Here is a 23,492-nt window from a genome sequence, read left to right on the forward strand (position 1 = left end):
ACCTCTGACGTAAACGATAGAAAATATCTAAAAAAATATGATGCCACCTTACAACAAATGCGACGGATTAAAAAAAAAGACGCTATCTAACACCGTAAATATCGGGGTGATGATAGAAGTGCTCTTAAATAATCGTCGATTATCTGTTGTTTTGGTCCAACTGTGGTTTAGGCACAGTTTGTCTCATACTTGCTTTAATGGATTAATTTTAAATGCTTGCACTAAGCTGGAAGCACATTTAAGTAATGAATGCAAAATGTATATTTACATGGTTTCGTCGACTAAAGGTAATACTAAAATTTTCAGCACCAACACAATGCCAACACTCTTCAGTTTGAAATTTATTTCTACCCAGATGAAATCGGGTTAATCAGCTAGTTTTATTATAAAAAAAACTTATAGACAACATTTTCATTTCAAATGCGTACCTTGACATCCATTAAAGAGATATCCGCAGTGCTACATTTCGCAAAATTTAAAGTTTGTTCAGCACACGACATGAATCCCATGGCGATTTCTGGCTCTAGCTCGCTTCGTACCCGACAGACGAACTGAACGGATTCATCAGTCCAAAGCGCAGTGACGTCATCCATTTCCACTGTTGGTGTAGCTGAGAAATTGAGTTTGGAGATGTTAGAGGATTAGACGTATAAAACATACCAAAATTAACATGAGCTCTCCAAATATCTTTATATTGTACTAATCTGTTTGTTGTATTGAAGCGTTTCTTGCACTAAATGTAGTCATCATAGTACACAAATCATGCCATCAATCATTCATGTACTTGTTCTATACAGGATAACTGCATTTGGAGTTGTTCGAAATGTGAACTAACTGAATCATTTGCTTCGTATCAACAGCAGTAGTTTATGAATCGTAAGTATATGCTGTGATATTGGAATTGGAACTTTCAGGATAAGTTATGTAGCATTGGGCATGAATAATATTTCCTGCGTCCCAACAAATCTTATTAAGCTTAAAATAGTCGATTGGCATAGTTCTGCAAGGATTCCTCTGTTTTTATTGTTTCTTCAGGCAACAATAGTAAATTTCAACGTTTGCCAATTAAACTTTAGTTATATGCAGCGTTGTTTTCCATATAAAAGTGGAAAATTCAAATCGATCGTCATCCTTGTGTAAAATGGGAAACATTATATTTACTTTGAAAATATCCACAATTTAACAATTTTCAAAAACGATTGATTTGATTCAGGCACAATGCATTTGAGGTTCAACGTCTTGTATTCTGGAACGAATTGTATAGAATCTATTCTCCGTGGTTTGTAAGTTATGTTTAACGATTGTGATAAACCTGGGTTAGTCATGAACAGCGTGTAGAAATAGTTGATGGAACTCAAATAATATATTTTTGACTCACCAACTACTGGCCATACGAAATAAATCAGAAATAGAAACACTTTCCACATTTTATAGCGCTAACTTTGAGTGATTTGGAGAGCAAAACTTTTTCCATAACGAAAAAGCATTTGCTTTGAATCGTTGGCACTTGTGTTCACTTTTCCTATTGAAAAGCAGAATTTAAGCAACCTTCATGTGAAAAGGTATGATTTAATACTGACTTATTTATTTGCTCAGTACATCGTTTGAACCGGTCCTTATTATTCTCATGCAATAGTATTTGTAAGGTCAACTGCTCGCTCTGATAAGTGAACTGAAATCGAGGTTGCCGTTTGCTTAAATATTTTTCTCATTTTCAAAATATTGGTCAACGCATAAAATCCATATTCGTGAGAATGAAACGAAAAAGCAACGCGAATGTTGACTTATTCACTGGCGGAGTAGAATGAGTAATTGGTTTGTTTGTATTCAACTCCTTGAAATTTATAAGCACGTGCATTAGACTAACAAAGTGATATCAATGCATTTGGAACAGTATTAGTATCAATTTACAACTTTGAGCTGCTTTGACGTTTCAAATACAGATCATAGAGTAAGCAAACTAAGCAGCTTTCAAGATATCAGATCTTTTATAACAATTTTTTAAAAATTTTAATTTTGTTGTTTGTTTTATCAAATACGAGAGATGTTTATGAATATACTTTTGAATAATGAAGGTTATGAAATTGTTAGATTGATTCAACCTATCTGAATTGTGTTTTGATGTAGAAAAGGTGCCGTGGTTTTTTGGTAAAAATATTAGATTGATGCACTATCGTGAACCCTTGGCCTCGGTACACGGGTGTTCATTTATTATGGGAATCTACGCCGTTGAAGTCCGAACTGCGGCCATTAATGCGGTAATAGTTGCCTTTTTTTCGCCAAACGTAACTTTAGAAGTGGGATTCAGTGCACCACTCAAAATTGGTACATAGTTTCTAAGGAACAACTCGGATAAGGTGTATAATTTTGCTTGATATTATGCTTGCTCGATATGGGATTTAGCCCTTTACACCTCCATTCAACATTTTAATATATAATCCATAAGCAATAAGAGCCGGTGTTTAAAATGCGCTCCTTATAAAAAACCATTAGTCATTATAAGCTAATCTATTCAAAAATTCTGTTTTGAAATTTTAGATTCGTGGCATTTGTACGTCAAGTATATGCGTTTAGTTTGAATTGCGTAAGGAAATCACTTTCTTCTTTAATTTCTTCCTATCGCGCTTGAATCGTAGCCTTTTTCCGAATGGGGGAATATTTTTTTTATACAAATAGTAATGTTAGGTTAGATAAGATAATGTTAGGTTAGGAAAGATTAGGTGATAACGATGTTCAAAATTCCAAATACTGGTTTATACACTTTATTCCTATACTATGGTAGCTATGGTAGCGAATATCGAGTATAGCACTCTCCGATATTTTTATTGGCTGATCACCGATCTACAATATACCGTCTTTAAGCCACAGAAACTCTCTTCGGAGAGAGTATACAATGCATTGGTATAATGGTATGAACATTTACTGTGGTACCACAATGTTTTTCTGTGTCGTGTGTGGTGCCACACTTTACTGTGCTGTGTGTGTTGGGTAGCACAGTAACACACGACCCAACACTTGTTAGAGGGCCTTTACCTCTAACGATCAATCCTTAGATTCAGGGCATGATGCCGTGCGATTTATTAAGTTGCGATCGAGGCGTCCCCTCGTCGGACCTTTGCTGCGCAAACCATGTAAGAATTATCCTCATCAAATCTTCTGAGGTACGTGAAAGCATTTTCTTGCTAAGGATCGCTGTTGATCTGCAGCTCCTACGTGCATAACCCATGCGATAGCCTCCCTGAGGGAACGAACTCATTGGCTACTCAATACTTGAGCCCATCTTTTTCGATGACGCGCTTCAAGTAGAAACGCTTCTTAACCGATATCGGACCACTGAACGTTCCGTACAATCCTGCCTACGAGCAATTCCGGTTACAACTCCGAGCTAAGTCCGAAGCATGATCTTGCGTTGATCCGAAGTCGATTCTGTTAAGCTTTGATCAATTCGATGTCAGACGGGTGGGCTAACATTTCCCAGTAACTATGATGGCATACTTATAATATGAGCTTGATGCACGATTCAATCAGTTCAACTGCTTGTTCAGAACGTAAATAAAGAATAAACACACGCAACACATGGATAGAAGCAACGCTTAAAAATTCAGTAGCTTATTTCCAAATAAGGAATTAGGTTAACGGGTTTTTATTTTATAAATATTGCGTACATACATTACTTTGATAGATAGTGATTCACTTCAAAGTCAACTCCGTCAGGCGAATTCAAACGCAAAGCATTACTCACTTCCTGTGTTTGAAATATGCACCCCATACTCTTCTTACTACTTTCTCGTCGTAAAGTCGATGTTTGTAGAAAACCAAAAAATTTGCATCGCAAAACTTTTTCTTCGGTGACTTCTACACAAGCAATTTTTGCACACCAACACATCGTTATTTTGTGTGCACCAAGCAGTGTAGATAAGAGGAAACTAATTGACTTCAATGTGAAAAAATAGTGCTAGACGACAGCAACAGTTTCAACAAGAACTTGCTCAACAGTAGTCAAACGAACTTCATTGCAGAACGATTGTATTTGGTATAATATGCTGTGACAAGTGAATTGATTTTAAGTGGTGGAAAGTGCTCCAGTGTAAAAGAGAAGAAAAATGGAAATAAGTAAAGCGGCTCTGTTCATCGTGTTTGCAATGTTCATTGGTAAGTTGCTGCAGTATTTTTGACAGGACTATTCCTTTATTAAAGTGTATTGTGTTGTTCAAACAGGACCGACGTTTGGTCAAATTCCAACTGCACATATTTCGGTTAAGTGGATAGGCAGACCTCGAATTGTCCCAATCAACAGTGAAACCACCCTCAAATGTGTTACTGAAAAGATCACAGATGACTGGACGGTTTATTGGTTTTTTCAATATAGAAATCTTCATGGGTTTGTTGAGGTTTGTCCGATGAAATTGGAACAGATTGATTACCCTGAAAAAAAGCATAGTTCATCGAGTTAACATAACATTTTAAATTTTCAGGTGAAACAAAATGATCCAAGGTGGAATGTGTCTGTTCATAACACAGTGCTTACTATTCACAAGGTAGACAGTACAAAATCAGGGATGTATGCGTGTTGCATACTGCATAAAACCAAGCAATGCAGCATAACGTATTTAAGTGTTGTAAGATTCATCGAAAATTCCAACCAACTTACACCCTACATAAGAAATGGAACCAATCAATTGATTTTAAAAGGAAATCAACCATTTCAAATATCAGTGTATCATGGCGACTTTAATACAGCTGTGGAAATCGTCAAGATACCAAATGTTTCTCTTTGTAAACACTTCAAAACTACAAGCTTGACGAACGACCAACGATCGTGCATGGGGAAAAAAGAATACACGTATCGCACAGATTTTAATGTAGCAAACACAGTGATGGAGGAAAGCGGTTGGTTTCAGATAAAAGTCTCGTTTGGTGGTATTTTCAGTTATTGCAACCTTCAAATCCTTATACACGGTGAGTGAACGTCACATACTTTTAAATATCTGTTTTAACAATATTCTGAGGTTTCAGGGCGACCGAAAATAGAAATTATGAATGAAACTCTACGAACCAAGAAATCTGTGGAATTCGTTTGCCGTGGACAAGCGTATCCGCCACCAAACATTGAGATGATATTTACGCCTTGCTACAAAAATGAGTCAGACTCGTGTGAACAGGAGACGTCTTCACAGCTAAAACACTTAAATGTACGGTAAAAAATAGTTTTCTAAGTCTCCCGCTTTGACTAATCGAATATTCCCAGACTGTAAAACACTGAGCCAATCAATGAGGGAACATTAACGAACTAAACGACTCATTTTCAAATTATTTTGTTATTGTAGCTGCTCTTATTAAGAATCATGACCAAATTGTAAACACCATTTATTCATTTCCACATACTCTGAACACATTGCTCATGTACAAATTGATACTTTTTTTGTCATTATTTTTCATTGCAGATTACAAAATCTTATGATTCGATCGAATTTGCTGCAATTTTAAGTGTTTCTCCTCCATCAAACGGTACTGTGACATGCAACGCTTCGAACTCAGAAGGCTCCGATTCCGTTAGGGTTTTGCTGTTCTTTAATGCTAATTTAAACGATGAAATGACAATGAAAATTGTGTCTCCGGAAGGGAAGATTCATATTGGTGAGAAAGTACACTTGAGTTGTCGAGCAACCTCGTCCTATTTCTACAACAACTTTCTCCTACTAAACGGTGACAATTCGTACTCTGGTAATGGAATCAGACACAATGACACTTGGGAGGCGAATTTCACGATTTATCCACATGATAACGTTGTGACATGCATAGCTGTTGCAAAGATAGGGCGATTTCATGCTATTAAGTTAGATCTAAACTATGATAAACACGATTAGGATCGAAATTCGATAAACCCTGGACTGAATATATCCTTCGAGACGCACATCATCTTAATAATTTTTGGAAGTATGTCAGTTGTGCTCATTGCAATTTATTGGTGGTGGCGAAAGCGAATCCAATAAACTGTATTTACCGATAAAATTAAAATGAAAAGGCAGGCGTATTTTAGCGATGTATCCGGTAGTCAACTGACCTTCATTACTGAAGGTCTTCATTATATTCGGTAGGGTAAGTGCACCCATAGTGGTGCTAGTGTCAATAGTGGTTGTAGTGGAATAAAATTCTAGCTCTACGACGAAATAAATACAATGGAGTTATTTGTTCTTCTATAAATTGTTCTTTTATCTTCTGCGGAGTGTTCAAAAGATGAACCATCCCATTCCGTAATATAGAAGCTAGTCAGGTTGTACCAACATGCTGGATTCCTGGAAGAATCTATAACGAATATAATGATTTCCTTAAGGCTATTAATCACTACAAAATCATTAAAACTATATTATTTCGCTACCTACTTATACCAATATAATCGATTTACACGATATTAGAGCGTTTATGCATAATTTTATTATATTTTCATAGTTTTCACCATAGTGCCATTATAGGCACAAATACCAGAGTTGTTCCTATACTAGCCATAGATTTTTTTTCCACAAGTAACACAAAGAAGAAAGGAACGAATACAAGTTTTTTTTCCGTTTTTTGGCAATATAATAATGTAAATTAGGTTTTTTCTCTGTTTCTACAAAACTGACACACGTAAATACACTTTAGAATGGAACCTTGCTCTAAAAAAGCCACAAAATACGATGAAGTGGCTACCTCACGCATACAAATTACAAAAGAAAATACCTCCAAGAATTGACGGCATCGAACCGGCTCACAGGAAATTACCGGACAACCGAGGAGAAAGAGAATGAAGTAGCGAGGAAGGAAAACAAAACAGAGGAGAGAAGGCTCGCAAAAATTAGAACTGAGAAACTTAAAAACGAGATGGCAAAAATCCGTAAGCCAAGAAGACAGGCAGCAAGACTTCGACGTCAAAATCATCATATTGTTAGCAACATGACTAAATTGGCTACCGTTACCGTAAAAACACGAAAGTTTAAAAATTCGAAGCAAAAGTAAATATATGAAACGAAAACATTGTTCACTTGAATACTCGTTCGTTAGTCCGATGATCATTGAGATTTGACTTTTCTGGTCATCATCTGAAGATATTGATCATTCAAGCCGAGGTAATGCTAAAATATAAAAAGGAAGCTTGGTAAATAAATGCAACATGTGATAAACAAATCAGCACCGGTATACTTACGTTCTGCAACGCGGGTGGTAACATTAAGTTGAAAAACTGTCCCAATGTGTGAAATGTTGGACGACACTCGGGGTTGACGCACCAACATGACAGCATAGTATAATAAATATCCTCATTGGCATACATCGGTTTTTCCAACCGATATCCGTCCCGTAGTTTCTGGAAGAACTCGTCGTTCACGGTCAGAATGGGATACGGTGGCATTCCGAGAGTGAACAACTCCCACAACAACACGCCGTAAGACCAAACATCCGTTTTGATGCTAAACTTATGCTCAAAGATGCTCTCCAGAGCCATCCACTTGAAGGGCACACGATCGTTGCGAGTTTTCTTATAGTACGTAACACGGTTGAACTCTCGAGCCAGACCAAAGTCGGCGATCTTCACCACACCTTTCTCGCAGAGCAGGACATTGCGAGCGGCCAGATCTCCATGGAATATGTTCTTGGACGACAAGTACTCCATCCCAAACGCGATCTGCATGGCCCAGCAGACGAGATCCGTGGTTCGCAAGATCATTCGAGATTCGTCGTCTGGGTTGTGCTCGCCTAGTTCAGGATTCATAATAGAAGTGATCCAAGCCATGGGCAGGTCATCGATACAATTGATGAATGTAGATCTTTTAGACTGCATGAAGCTAAGCACGTTCCCATATCGGCAATACTCCAAGATAATCATCAGTTCATCTGCAATGAAGAGAAGTGGGTTTGAACGCTCATTTTGTAACAACATTTACTTATTTTGGTTTCTACTTACTATTACGAATATTCTCAGTAACCGCTCCTAAGAAATTGACGATGTTCAAATGCTGCCCGACCAGAATCATCATCTTGATCTCCGAGATCATTCCCTGTAGGAGTGAGGCACATCCACAGTTTTTCGTTTGCTTCACAGCAACGGTTGTGAATGGTTCGTGGACCATAATGTCCTTTGCTTGGGCCATTATAACAATGCCATATTCACCCTCGCCAATCTTCCGACCGAATAACAGCTTATCCTTCGGAAATGAGTATATCGGTGGAATGGTTGATACTAAATCGCAAATCTGGGACGATTCTGCCCCTTTATCATTGGCTTGTTCATCTTTTTCGACTTCCTCTACTGCTTTGGCATGTTGTTTACTTCTACTCCACCAAAACCAAACCAACCCAACAATAGCAACAACGGCAAGGCATCCTCCAAAGATAGCATATGCAAACTGTACGGACTTTGTGTCCACTATGTTTATAGGATTGAAGAGGAATTCTTCGCCCAGATCTAAAGTCACGTTTTGAAACCCTCCTTTTTTGTGGTATGCCCTGCATGTCACATGCCTCGCAGAGAGCATTTCAATTATAAAGTCCACTTCCCAAGCGTACTTGTATATGTGTCCAGTTCCATTCAACACGTATTCGTCTTGGATGAGCATGAATCGGCTAGTGAAACTGTAAGCATTTGCTCGGCATCTAAACACGGCTGTATCCGCTTTATGAACTACTCCTTTGGGCGATACGATCTCAAGCTCAAGTTGTTCGTAGGAATGGACTGGATATAGTTTTGCAGATGTGAACGAAGTACCTTGTGAATTTTTTACAAAGCACAACACAACACCGAATGCTGGTGGTGTTATTTTACCATAAGCCTTATGCTCGAAAGTGTCATTCGTGTGTTCAACCTGCAAGAAACCGATTAAAATAAAATGATAAATATATTTTATTATAAAAAAACTTATAGACAACATTTTCATTTCAAATGCGTACCTTGACATCCACTAAAGAGATATCCGCAGTGCTACAATTCGCAAAATTTAAAGTTTGTTCAGCACACGCCATGAACCCCATGACGATTTGTGGCTCTAGCTCGCTTCGTACCCGACAGACGAACTGAACGGATTCATCAGTCCAAAGCGTAGTGACGTCATTCATTTCCACTGTTGGTGTAGCTGAGAAATGGAGTTCGAAGATGTTAGAGGATTAGACGTATAAAGCATACCAAAATTAACATGAGCTCGCCAAATATCTTTGTATTGTACTAATCTGTTTGTTGTATTGAAGCGTTTCTTGCACTAAATGTAGTCATCATAGTACACAAATCATGCCATCAATCATTCATGTACTTGTTCTATACAGGATAACTGCATTTGGAGTTGTTCGAAATGTGAACTAACTGAATCATTTGCTTCGTATCAACAGCAGTAGTTTATGAATCGTAAGTATATGCTGTGATATTGGAATTGGAACTTTCAGGATAAGTTATGTAGCATTGGGCATGAATAATATTTCCTGCGCCCCAACAAATCTTATTAAGCTTAAAATAGTCGATTGGCATAGTTCTGCAGGGATTCCTCTGTTTTTATTGTTTCTTCAGGCAACAATAGTAAATTTCAACGTTTGCCAATGAAACTCAAGTTATATGCAGCGTTGTTTTCCATATAAAAGTGGAAAATTCAAATCGATCGTCATCCTTGTGTAAAATGGGAAACATTATATTTATTTTGAAAATATCCACAATTTAACAATTTTCAAAAACGATTGATTTGATTCAGGCACAATGCATTTGAGGTTCAACGTCTTGTATTCTGGAACGAATTGTATAGAATCTATTCTCCGTGGTTTGTAAGTTATGTTTAACGATTGTGATAAACCTGGGTTAGTCATGAACAGCGTTTAGAAATAGTTGAAGGAACTCAAATAATATATTTTTGACTCACCAACTACTGGCCATACGAAATAAATCAGAAATAGAAACACTTTCCACATTTTATAGCGCTAACTTTGAGTGATTTGGAGAGCAAAACTTTTTCCATAACGAAAAAGCATTTGCTTTGAATCGTTGGCACTTGTGTTCACTTTTCCTACTGAAAAACCGAATTTAAGTAACCTTCCCGTGAAAAGGTATGATTTAATACTGACTTATTTATTTGCTCAGTACATCGTTTGAACCGGTCCTTATTATTCTCATGCAATGGTATTTGTAAGGACAACTGCTCGCTCTGATAAGTGAACTGAAATCGAGGTTGCCGTTTGCTTAAATATTTTTCTCATTTTCAAAATATTGGTCAACGCATAAAATCCATATTCGTGAGAATGAAACGAAAAAGCAACGCGAATGTTGACTTATTCACTGGCGGAGTAGAATGAGTAATTGGTTTGTTTGTATTCAACTCCTTGAAATTTATAAGCACGTGCACTAGACTAACAAAGTGATATCAATGCATTTGGAACAGTATTAGTATCAATTTACAACTTTGAGCTGCTTTGACGTTTCAAATACAGATCATAGGGTAAGCAAACTAAGCAGCTTTCAAGATATCAGATCTTTTATAACAATTTTTTTTAAATTTTAATTTTGTTGTTTGTTTTATCAAATACGAGAGATGTTTATGAATATACTTTTGAATAATGAAGGTTATGAAATTGTTAGATTGATCCAACCTATCTGAATTGTGTTTTGATGTAGAAAAGGTGCCGTGGTTTTTTGGTAAAAATATTAGATTGATGCACTATCGTGAATTATAGCCTTGGCCTCGGTACACGGGTGTTCATTTATTATGGGAATCTACGCCGTTGAAGTCCGAACTGCGGCCATTAATGCGGTAATAGTTGCCTTTTTTTCGCCAAACGTAACTTTAGAAGTGGGATTCAGTGCACCACTCAAAATTGGTACATAGTTTCTAAGGAACAACTGGGATGAGGTGCATAATTTTGCTTGATATTATGTTTGCTCGATATGGGATTTAGCCCTTTACACTTTCACATTCAACACTTTAATATATAATCCACAAGCAATTAGAGCCGGTGTTTAAAATGTGTTCCTTATAAGAAATCATTAGTCGTTAAAAGCTAATCTATTCAAAAATGCTGTTTTTGGAACTTTAGGTTCGTGGCATTTGTACGTCAAGTATACGCGTTTAGTTTGAATTGCGTAAGGAAATCACTTTCTTCTTTAATTTCTTCCTATCGCGCTTGAATCGTAGCCTTTTTCCGAATGGTGGAAGTTTTTTTTGTACAACTAATAATATAAAGATTATGTGATAACGATGTTCAAAATTCCAAATACTGGTTTATACACTTTATTCCTATACTATGGTAGCGAATATCAAGTCTAGCACTCTCCGGTATTATTATTGGCTGATCACCGATCTACAATATACCGTCTTTAAGCCACAGAAACTCCCTTCGGAGAGAGGCCTTGTACCACTGGTACACTGGGATGTTGGTAGCTATGGAATTGGTATCAAGGAACCAAAGGTTCATACAATGCATTGGTATAATGGTATGAAAATTTACTGTGGTACCACAATGTTTTTCTGTGTCGTGTGTTTTGCCACATTTTACTGTGCTGTGTGTGTTGGGTAGCACAGGAGCACACGACCCAACACTTGTTAGAGGGCCTTTACCGCTAACGATCAATCCTCAGATCCCTCTCGTCGGACATTTGCTGCGCAAACCATGTAAGAAATATCCTCGTCAAATCTTCTGAGGTACGTGAAAGCGCGTTCTTGCTAAAGATCGCTGCTGATCTGCAGCTTCTATGTGCATACCTCACGCGATATCCTTCCTGAGGGAACGAACTCATATATTCCCAAATAATGAATTTGGTTAGCGGAATTTGATTTTATCAAAACCGTGTACATAATTTATTTTGATAAATTGAAAACGATTCACTACAAATTCAATCAGCTCTGGTAAAACCGATGTTTGGGAAAAACCGAAAAATTTGCTTCGCACCACTTTTTCTTCTGTTACTTTTACATAAACACTTTTTGCACACCAACACGTCGTTGTATAGTGCGTACCAACCAGTGTAGATGATAGGAAACTAACATACTATAAATGTGAAAAAAGTGCAAGTCGGATTTCAGATTTAGAACAATTGAAAAAGATATGCATAGAAATGCACAAGCAAAAAAGTTTGGTATAAGAACAGTTTCAACAAGAACTTGCTAAACAGTAATCAACTGAACTTCATTGCAGAACGATTATATTTGGTATAATATGCTGTGACAAGTGAAATATGCTGAAACAAGTGGTGGAAAGTGCTCCAGTGTAAAACAGAAGAAAAATGGAGATAAGCAAATTGGCTCTGTTCATCGTGTTTCAACTGCTGTTTGGTAGGTTGCTGCAGTATTTTTGACAGGAGTATTCCTTTATTAAAGTGTATTGTGTTGCTCAAACAGGATTGACGGTTGGTCAAATTACAACTGATAGATATGGTTCATCTACGTGGATTGGCAGACATCGAATCGTCCCAATAAACAGTGAAACCACCCTCAAATGTGTTAATGAAAAGATCACAGACAACTGGATCGTTAAATGGTATTTTCAATCTACTTATATTTCTTCGTTTGTTGAGGTTTGTGAAATGAAAACGAAACCGATTGATCAGCCTCAAATATAAAACATAGTTCATCAAAATATTATTAAATTTCGATTTTGTAGGTAAAACAAACTGATCCAAGGTGGAATGTGTCTGTTAATAACACAGTACTCACTATTCACAAGATAGAGAGTACAAAATCAGGGATGTATGCGTGTTGTACACTGCATACAGCCAAGGAATGCAGCATAACGCATTTAAGTGTTGTAAAATTCGTCGAAAATTCTAACCTACTTACACCCTACACAAGAAATGGAAGCATGAAATTGATTTTAAAGGGAAATCAACCATTCCAAATATCAGTGTATCATGGCAATTATTCCATGACTGTGGAAATCGTAAAGAAACCAAATGTTTCTCTTTGTGAACACTTCAAAAATACAAATTTGGCGAACGACAAACGATCGTGCATGGGAAAAAAAGAATACACCTATCGCACAGATTTTAATGTAGCAAACACAGTAATGGAAGAAAGCGGTTGGTTTCAGATAATAGTCACGTTTGGTGGTATTGTCAGTTATTACAGCCTTCAAATCCTCGTACATGGTGAGTGAATATCAACCTCTTAGACTCTTGTATATCTGTTTTAACAATATTCTGGGGTTTCAGGGCGCCCGAAAATAGAAATGCTGAATGAAACAATGCGCACCGAGGAATCTGTTGCCTTCGTTTGCCGTGGACATGCTTATCCTCCACCAAACATTGAGATGACATTTACGCCTTGCTACTCAAATGAGCTGGGTTCATGTCAACAGAAGATGTCTTCACAGCTAGAGCTCTTAAATGTACGGTAAACAATAGTTCTCTAAGTCTCCCGCTTTGACTAATTGAATAATTCTACTAAAACACTGAGCTAAGCAATGTTTCGCATATGAACGGAATAACTCATTTTCCATCATTTTTGTTATTGTAGCTGCTCTTGTTATGAATCATGAAAAAGTCAATATAATTAGTTCATTTTAACATGCTCTACACACAAGAATGTACATATTGAGAACACTTTTGATAAGATCAAAAAAAGTAATAGTTTCGTACATACCGCTCCGCTACTTTTTTAATTACTTTTCGTTTCAGATTACAAAATCTAATGATTCGATCGAATTTACAGCGACTGGAAGCGTTTTCCCACCAACAAGCGGTATTGTGACGTGCAACACTTCGAACTCAGAAATCGCCGAGCCAGCTACGGCATTTCTGTTTTATAATAATTTAAATGATGAAATGACATTGAAAATTGTGTCTCCGGAAGGAAGGATTCATATTGGTGACAAAGTACACTTGAGTTGTCGAGCAACTTCAACCTATTTCTACAACAACTTTCTCCTACTAAACGGTGATAATTCGTACTCTGGTAATGGAATCAGACACAATGACACTTGGGAGGCGAATTTCACGATTTATCCACATGATAACGTTGTGACATGCATAGCTGTTGCAAAGATAGGGCGATTTCATGCTATTAAGTTAGATCTAAACTATGATAAACACGATTAGGATCGAAATTCCATAAACCCTGGACCGAACATATTCTCCGAGACGTACGTAAAGGGTGTCCTCGAAAGTATCAGCACGATTTAAAAAGAAATTGAATTTTTCTTTCGTAAACTGTGTTTGGGTTCTGTTCTGGGCTATTTTCTTTTTTTTTAATTAAATCGTATGCTTATGACCGCACTTTTGATCTGTCGCCTCCGATATGGCTCAGTACAGACTTGTCGTGAACGGTTTTCGACACTTTTGAACGGTTTTACAGTTTTTTTGAAAGCTTTCGATGTTTTCCGCATCTTTAAAATGTTTTCTCAAGTGTGCCTTCGTTAGCGCCCAAAATATCTCAATTGGTCTGGTCTTGGCCGACTCATCGTCGAGCTGATGCATGAGGATTGACCACACAGCTGCTTGTCGTACAGCTTCCAGGCCCGATATTTAACGCATGCGGCCTGATTTGCACTCTGTTTCGATTTCTTTTGGTTTTTGTACGATTTTAAATTCAATCTTCCTTTAGCACATTGGACGTTACTTTTTGAGGTACCCATTTGTTGAGCCACATCGCGAATGGAACTTTCCTATTTTTGTTTGGATGCTTTTGCTCTTTCCCGGTTCAACTGTTGGTCGATAGGTCCGGGTTTTTGACCACTTTTCGGCGTATCCTCGAAGCTGGACTCCTCCCGAAACATTTGGATGGCGGTACGTACGGCTCTGATACTCACACCTATGGTCTAATGTAATACTCATTCATATGTATTCATTAACCGTGCTCACACCTACCGATTTCGCTAATTGCCTTAGCGAAATGTTAGGAGTGGAGCACCATTTGTGCAGAACGCTTTTGCGCTTTTTGACGGAAATGCCTCACATTTTAACAGAAACGGTTGAAAAAAAATAGTTTCGATGCACTATCTAGTAGGTTTGAATGTAAACAATCAAACACATCAAGAATCAACTGTTTGGCGTCATCCGTTTTCCAGAAACGTAATTTAGAAATCGTGCTTATACTTTCGAGGACATCCTTTAACCATCTTAACACTTTGACGGCCGCACAATTCACGGTGTCGCAACGCTTTGCGACCGGCGCGTTTGCACTAGTTCCTCCGTATCTGGCCGCCCTGTTTGATCATTGTTTTTCAATCTTTATTAAAATTTACGAACGAACAGCAACGTGCCGTGTGAAATTGGTTTTCTTTTCATTTGATATTTGTTTACATCCATTAGTCTGTGGTGCGTGTCTGGTGATAGCGTTGACAGCACACCAAAATGATGTGATCGGATGCACACTGAAACGAAGCCATTACATCTATAGATGTACCCGGCCGTCAGAGTGTTGATAGTCTCTGGAAGTATGGCAGTTGTGCTCGTTGCAATTTATTAGTGAATGAAAGATAAAGCGAATGTAGTAAACTGAATGCCCGAGAAGACGAAAATGAAAAGACAGGCGTATGTTAGCGATGTATCCGGTTTCCGAAGTCAAAAAAAATTCCATGGACTTCAACCAAAATGGTGTTGATAATGCACAAACATCTAAAAATATTTTATTCAAGTAATTTTCAACATTTTTTATTTCTTGGCAGTTATTGCTCAACAAGCTCTTTTTACGCACCAATCGATATAATGTAAAAGAAATCCGAATCAACTTTACATTAGTACGGCGGCCTATTTGAGATTTGATCTAATGAAAGAAGTAGGAGCTTATCAACGGCCAAACAGAAATAGTATGTAACAACTACAGAAACAGTAAAAGCAAATAGAATTAAACAATAGTCAACTGACCTTCATTGCCAAAGGATTGTATTCGGTAGGGTAAGTGCACCCATAGTGGTGCTAATACCAATAGTGGTTGTAGTGGAATAAAATTCCAGCTCTACGACGAAATAAATACAATGGAGATGTTTGTGCTTCTATGAAATGTTCTTTGATCTTCTGTGGAGTGTTCAAATACCGTTACCGTAGATGTAAAAACCCGAAAAAATAAAAATGCGAAACAAAAGTATAAGTAAAAAAGTTTGTTCAATGATTATTGAGATTTGACTTTTCTGGTCATCATCTGAAGATATTGATCATTCAATCCAAGGTAATGCTAAAATATAGAAAGAAAGCTTGGTAAACAAATGCAACATGTCATAAGCAAATCAGCATAGGTTAACTTACGTTCTGCAACACGGGTGGTAACATTAAGTTGAAAAACTGTCCCAATGTGTGAAATGTTGGCCGACACTCTGGGTTGACGCACCAACAAGACAGCATAGTGTAATAAATATCCTCATTGGCGTACATCGGTTTTTCCAATCGATATCCGTCCTTTAGTTTCCGAAAGAACTCGTCGTTCACGGCCAGAGTGGGATACGGTGGCATTCCGAGAGTGAACAACTCCCACAACAACACGCCGTAGGACCAAACATCCGTTTTGATGCTGAATTTATGCTCAAAGATGCTTTCCAGAGCCATCCACTTGAAGGGAACACGATCGTTGCGAGTTTTCTTATAGTACGTAACGCGGTTGAACTCCCGGGCCAGACCAAAGTCGGCGATCTTCACCACACCTTTCTCGCAGAGCAGGACATTGCGAGCGGCCAGATCTCCATGGAATATGTTCTTGGACGACAAGTACTCCATCCCAAACGCGATCTGCGTGGCCCAGCAGACGAGATCGGTGGTTCGTAAGATCATCCGGGATTCGTCGTCTGCGTCGTGCTCGCCTAGTTCAGGATTCATAATAGAAGTGATCCAAGTCATGGGCAGATCATCGATACAATTCACGAATGTAGATCTTTTAGACTGCATGAAGCTAAGCACGTTCCCATATCGGCAATACTCCAAGATGATCATCAGTTCATCTGAAATGAAGAGAAACGGGTTTGAACGCTCATTTTGCAATAAGGTGCTACTGATTTTGGTTTCTACTAACTACTTTCAATGTTTTCAGTAACCACTCCTAAGAAATTGACGATGTTCAAATGCTGGCCGACCAGAATCATCATCTTGATCTCGGAGATCATTCCCTGTAGGAGTGAAGCACTTCTACAGCTTTTCGTTTGTTTCACGGCAACGGTTGTGAATGGTTCGTGGACCATAATATCCTTCGCTTGGGCCATTCTAACAATGCCATATTCACCTTCGCCAATCTTCCGACCGAATAACAGCTTATTCTTCGGAAATGAGTATTCCGGTGGAATGGTCGACACTAAATCGCAAATCTGGGACGATTCTGCCTCTTCATCATTGGCTTGTTCATCTTTTGCGACTTCCTCTACTGCCTTGGCATGTTGTTTACTTCTGCTCCGCCAAAACCAAACTAACCCAACAATAGCAACAACGGCAAGGCAACCTCCAAAGATAGCATATGCAAAGTGTACGGACTTTGTGTCCACTATGTTTATAGGATTGAAGAGGAATTCTTCTCCCAGATTTAAAGTCACGCTTCGAAATCCTTCATTTTTGTGGTATGCCCCGCATGTCACATTCTTCGCAGAGAGCATTTCAATTATAAAGTCCACTTCCCAAGCGTACTTGTATATGTGTCCAGTTCCATTCAACACGTATTCGTCTTGGATGAGCATGAATCGGCTGGTGAAATTGTAAGCATTTGCTCGGCATCTAAAAACGGCTGTATCCCCTTTATGAACTGTTCCTTTGGGCGATACGATCTCAAGCTCAAGTTGTTTGTGGGAATGGACCGGATACAGTTTTGCAGACATAGCCGAAGTACCTTGTGAATTTTTTACAAAGCACAACACAACACCGAATTCTGGTGGTGCTATTTTACCATAAGCCTTATAACCGAATGTGTTCAACCTGAAAGGAATCGTTTTAAACAAAATAGGAAATAAAAAATTTGTCATTCAAAGAATGGTAAATATTATTTTCTTTTCAAATGCGTACCTTGACATCCACTGAAGAGATATCCGCAGTGCTACAATACGCAAAATTTAAAGTTCGTTCAGCACACGACATGAACCCCATGACGATTTGTGGCTCTAGCTCGCTTCGTACCCGACAGACGAACTGAACGGATTCATCCGTCCAAAGCGCAGTGATGTCATCCATTTTCACTGTTGGTGTAGCTGAGAAATTGAGTTTGAAGATGTTAGAGGATAAGACGTGTGAAGCATACCAAAATTAGCATGAACTCTCCATATATCAGTATATGGAAGTTGTATGTTGATTGATATCTTCCTCCGTCTATTTTATATTGTACCTGTTTGTTGTATTGAAACGTTTCTTGCACTAAAATTAGTCACCATAGTACACAAATCATGCCATCAATCATTCATGTACTTGTTCTATGCAGGGTAACTGCATTTGAAGTTGTTTGAAATGTGAACAAACTGAAACATTTGCTTCGTATCCAAAGCAGTAGTTTATGAATCGTAAGTATATGTTGTGATATTGGAACTCAATCTTTCAGAAAAAGTTATGTAGCATTGGGCATGAATAATGTTTCCTGCGCACCAACAAATCTTATTAAGCTTAAAATAATTAAAATCGAATAGCTCTACAGGGATTCCTCTGTTTTTACCGTTTCTTCACGGAACAATAGTAAATTTCAACGTTTGCCAATGAAACTCTAGTTATATGCAGCGTTATTTTCCATATAAAAGTGGAATATTCAAATCGATCGTCATCCTTGTTTAAAATGGGAAACATTATATTTATCTTGAAAATATCCACAATTTCACAATTTTCAAAAACGATTGATTTGATTCAGGCACAATGCATTTGAGGTTCAACATCTTGTATTCTGGAACGAATTGTGGAGAATCTATTCTCCATGACTTGTTAGTTATGTTTAACGATTGTGATAAACCTGGGTTAGTCATGAACAGCGTTTAGAAATAGTTGATGGAACTCAAATAATATATTTTTGACTCACCAACTACAGGCCATACGATATAAATCAGAAATAGAAACACTTTCCACATTTTCTAGCGCAAACGAGTGATTTGGTGAGCAAAACTTTTTCCAGAACGAAAAAGCATTTGCTTTGAATCGTTGGCACTTGTGTTCACTTTTCCTATTGACAAGCAGAATTTAAGCAACCTTCCCGTGAAAAGGTATGATTTAATACTGACTTATTTATTTGCTCAATATATCGTTTGAACCGGTCCTAATTATTCGCATGCAATGGTATTTGTAAGGTCAACTGCTCGCTCTGATTAGTGAACTGAAATCGAGGTTGCCGTTTGCCTAAATAATTTTTACCATTTTTAAAATATTGGTCAACGCATAAAAACCATACTCGTGATAATGAAACGAAAAAGAAACGCGAATGTTGAATGATTCACTTGCGGAGTGGAATGAGTAATTGGTTTGTTTGTATTCAACTCCTTGAAATTGATAAGCACGTGCACTAGACTAGCAAAGTGATATCAATGCATTTGGAACAGTATTAGTATCAATGTACAACTTTGAGCTGCTTTGACGTTTCAAATACAGATCATAGGTTAAGCAAACTAAGCAGCTTTCAAGGTATCAGATCTTTTGTAACATTTTTTTTTAAATTTTAATTTTGTTGTTTGTTTAATGAAATACGAGAGATGTTTATGAATATACTTTTGAATAATGAAGAATATGAAATTGTTAGATTGATTCAACCTATCTGAATTGTGTTTTGATGTAGAAAAGGTGCCGTGGTTTTTTGGTAAAAATATTAGATTGATGCACTATCGTGAACCCTTGGCCTCGGTACACGGGTGTTCATTTATTATGGGAATCTACGCCGTTGAAGTCCGAACTGCGGCCATTAATGCGGTAATAGTTGCCTTTTTTTCGGCAAACGTAACTTTAGAAGTGGGATTCAGTGCACCACTCAAAATTGGTACATAGTTTCTAAGGAACAACTCGGATAAGGTGTATAATTTTGCTTGATATTATGCTTGCTCGATATGGGATTTAGCCCTTTACACCTCCATTCAACATTTTAATATATAATCCATAAGCAATAAGAGCCGGTGTTTAAAATGCGCTCCTTATAAAAAACCATTAGTCATTAAAAGCTAATATATTCAAAAATTCTGTTTTGAAATTTTAGATTCGTGGCATTTGTACGTCAAGTATATGCGTTTAGTTTGAATTGCGTAAGGAAATTACTTTCTTCTTTAATTTGTTCCTATCGCGCTTGAATCGTAGCCTTTTTCCGAATGGGGGAATATTTTTTTTATACAAATAGTAATGTTAGGTTAGATAAGATAATGTTAGGTTAGGAAAGATTAGGTGATAACGATGTTCAAAATTCCAAATACTGGTTTATACACTTTATTCCTATACTATGGTAGCTATGGTAGCGAATATCGAGTCTTGCACCCTCCGGTGTTATGAATGGCTGATCACCGATCTATAATATACCGTCTTTAGGCCACAGAAACTCTCTTCGGAGAGAGGCCTTGTACCACTGGTACCCTGGGATGTTGGTAGCTATGGAATTGTTACCGAGGAACCACAGGTTCATACAATGCATTGGTATAATGGTATGAACATTTACTGTGGTACCACAATGTTTTTCTGTGTCGTGTGTGGTGCCACACTCTAACCATCAATCCTTAGATCCAGGGCATGATGACGTGCGATTTATTAAGTTGCGATCGAGGCGTCCCCTCGTCGGACCTTTGCTGCGCAAACCATGTAAGAAATATCCTCATCAAATCTTCTGAGGTACGTGAAAGCATTTTCTTGCTAAGGATCGCTGTTGATCTGCAGCTCCTACGTGCATAACCCATGCGATAGCCTCCCTGAGGGAAGGAACTCATTGGCTACTCAATACTTGAGCCCATCTTTTTCGATGACGCGCTTCAAGTAGAAACGCTTCTTAACCGATATCGGACCACTGAACGTTCCGTGCAATCCTGTCTACGAGCAATTCCGGTTACAACTCCGAGCTAAGTCCGAAGCATGATCTTGCGTTGATCCGAAGTCGATTCTGTTAAGCTTTGATCAATTCGATGTCAGACGGGTAGGTTAACATTTCCGAGTAACTATGATGGCATACTTATAATATGAGCTTGATGCACGATTCAATCAGTTCAACTGCTTGTTCAGAACGTAAATAAAGAATAAACACTCGCAACACATGGATGGAAGCAACGCTTAACAATTCAGTAGCTTATTTCCAAATTAGGAATTAGGTTAACCGGTTTTTATTTTATAAATATTGCGTACATACATTGCTATGATAGATTGAAAGTGATTCACTTCAAAGTCAACTCCGTCACGCGAATTCAAACGCACAGCATTACTCACTTCCTGTTTTTGAAATATGCACCTCATACTCTTCTTACTACTTTCTCGTCGTATAGTCGATGTTTGTGGAAAACCAAAAAATTTGCATCGCAAAACTTTTTCTTCGGTGACTTCTACACAAGCAATTTTTGCACACCAACACATTGTTGTTTTGTGTGCACCAAGCAGTGTAGATTAGAGGAAACTAACATGACTTAAATGTGAAAAAATAGTGCTAGACGACAGCAACAGTTTCAACAAGAACTTGCTAAACAGTAGTCAAACGAACTTCATTGCAGAAGGATTGAATTCGGTGTAATACGCTGTGAAAAGTGCAATTGATTTTAAGTGGTGGGAAGTAATCTAGTGGAAAATAGAAGAAAAATGGAAATAAGCAAAGTGGCTTTGTTCATCGTGTTTGAACTGCTGATTGGTAGGTTGCTGCAGTATTTTTGACAGGACTATTCCTTTATTAAAGAGTATTGTGTTGCTCAAACAGGATCGACGTTTGCTCAAATTCCAACTGGATATGGTTCATTTACTTGGATAGATGGACCTCGAATCGTCCCAATAAACAGTGAAACCACTCTCAAATGTGTTAATGAAAAGATCACAGACAACTGGATCGTTAAATGGTATTTTCAACCTACTTATCAGTCTAAGTTTGTTGAGGTTTGTGAAATGAAATAGAGACAGATTGATTATCCTCAAATGTAAAACATAGTTCATCAAGTAAACATATTTTTTTTATTTTGTAGGTGAACCGAACTGATCCAAGGTGGAATGTGTCTGTTCATAACACAGTACTTACTATTCACAAGGTAGAGAGTACAAAATCAGGGATGTATGCGTGTTGCACACTGCATAAAACCAAGCAATGTGGGACAATGCATTTAAGTGTTGTAAGATTCATCGAAAATTCCAACCAACTTACACCCTACATAAGAAATGGAAGCAATCAATTGATTTTAAAGGGAAATCAACCATTCCAAATATCAGTGTATCATGGCGAATTTAATGCAGCTGTGGAAATCGTAAAGAAACCAAATGTTTCTCTTTGTAAACACTTCAAAAATACAAATTTGGCGAACGACAAACAATCGTGCATGGGAAAAAAAGAAAACAAGCACTACACATATTTTAATGTAGAAAACACAGTAATGGAAGAAAGCGATTGGTTTCAGATAAAAGTCTCGTACAATGGTTCTGTCAGTTACTACAGCCTTCAAATCCTCATACGTGGTGAGTGTATATCAACCTCATAGGCTCGTATATATCTGTTTTAACAATATTCTGGGGTTTCAGGGCGACCGAACATAGAAATGCTGAGTGAAACACAACGATCCGAGAAATCTGTTGCCTTCGTTTGCCGTGGACATGCTTATCCTCCACCAAAGATTGAGATGACATTTACACCTTTCTACACAAAGGAGCTGGGTTCTCGTCAACAGAAGATTTCGTCACAGCTAAAACACTTAAATGTACGGTTTACAATAGTTTTCTTCACCTCCCGCTATGACTAATTGAGTAATTCTAAACTGTCAAACACTGAGCTAAGCAATGCTTCCCAAACGCACTAAACGACTCATTTTCAAACTTTTTTGTCATTGTAGCTGCTTTTTTTATGAATCATGAACAAATTGTAATCACCGTTTATTCATTTCCACATACTCTTAACACATTGCATAAATTATATATATTTTAGTTAGTAAGAATATTTTTGATAACAACCAAACGGGTAATAGTTTCGTCCATACCGCTCCGCTTTGTGGTTCTACTCTTTTTCATTATTTTTCATTGCAGATTAAAAAATCCAATGACTCGATCGTATTTACTGCGAATGGAAATATTTCTCCACCAACAAACGGGACTGTGACGTGCATCGCGTCCAATTCTGAAGGCAACGTCTCGGCCAGGTTTCGGATCACTATCAAAAATAACAAGACACTCAGAAAAAGTTTTCATAATGGAACAAATTCTGTTAATTTTGGATTCATTTGGAGTCAAATGATCATTTTAGTAGTTCTTCTTCTAATTTGTTTCATACCTATTACCATCTGTATACGAAAAGCTCCCCAATCAAAAGTGAATGAAACGAATGTTTCACCAAACTCTGAGCTGATCATACCTTAGAAGAAGTAATAAGAAGGAGAGACTTGATTTTCGGAAGACAACTGGGAGAACGAGAATACGGAAAGGCGAAAAACATATGACCTCATAAGCGATCAAAATGATGCGTTACAACGAT

At 37.7% G+C, this 23,492-nt stretch overlaps 2 protein-coding genes across 2 annotated transcripts; both read right to left on the minus strand.

Annotated features, from left to right (window-relative positions):
- Positions 1-585: 585 nt before the first annotated feature.
- Positions 586-8,126, minus strand: LOC131265979 (fibroblast growth factor receptor 1-like). Its single transcript, XM_058268308.1, has 3 exons — positions 7,940-8,126; positions 7,308-7,869; positions 586-610 (listed from the first exon to the last, which is right to left on the minus strand). The coding sequence occupies exons 1-3, from the start codon at positions 8,124-8,126 to the stop codon at positions 586-588; spliced, it is 774 nt and encodes a 257-aa protein (XP_058124291.1).
- A 953-nt stretch (positions 8,127-9,079) lies between these two features.
- LOC131265990 (fibroblast growth factor receptor 1-like) lies at positions 9,080-17,010 on the minus strand. Its single transcript, XM_058268319.1, has 3 exons — positions 16,938-17,010; positions 16,305-16,866; positions 9,080-9,104 (listed from the first exon to the last, which is right to left on the minus strand). Exons 1-3 carry the CDS (start codon positions 17,008-17,010, stop codon positions 9,080-9,082), a joined length of 660 nt encoding a protein of 219 aa, XP_058124302.1.
- Positions 17,011-23,492: the final 6,482 nt, after the last annotated feature.

This window comes from Anopheles coustani, chromosome 3, assembly GCF_943734705.1.
Source record: "Anopheles coustani chromosome 3, idAnoCousDA_361_x.2, whole genome shotgun sequence".
Lineage (NCBI taxonomy): Eukaryota > Metazoa > Arthropoda > Insecta > Diptera > Culicidae > Anopheles > Anopheles coustani.

What these genes read in the sequence shown, in the direction of transcription:
- LOC131265979 (XM_058268308.1), bottom strand. Translation starts at nt 8,126, where the DNA reads ATGGCCCAAGCAAAGGACATTATGGTCCACGAACCATTCACAACCGTT. An exon ending in TACTGAGAATATTCGTAATA is followed by an intron (nt 7,870 to 7,939) that starts GTAAGTAGAAAC and finishes TCTTCATTGCAG; the next exon opens with ATGAACTGATGATTATCTTG. An exon ending in TATCGGTTGGAAAAACCGAT is followed by an intron (nt 611 to 7,307) that starts GTATGCCAATGA and finishes TCAATTTCTCAG; the next exon opens with CTACACCAACAGTGGAAATG.
- LOC131265990 (XM_058268319.1), bottom strand. Translation starts at nt 17,010, where the DNA reads ATGATGATTCTGGTCGGCCAGCATTTGAACATCGTCAATTTCTTAGGA. An exon ending in TACTGAAAACATTGAAAGTA is followed by an intron (nt 16,867 to 16,937) that starts GTTAGTAGAAAC and finishes TCTTCATTTCAG; the next exon opens with ATGAACTGATGATCATCTTG. An exon ending in TATCGATTGGAAAAACCGAT is followed by an intron (nt 9,105 to 16,304) that starts GTACGCCAATGA and finishes TCCATTTCTCAG; the next exon opens with CTACACCAACAGTGGAAATG.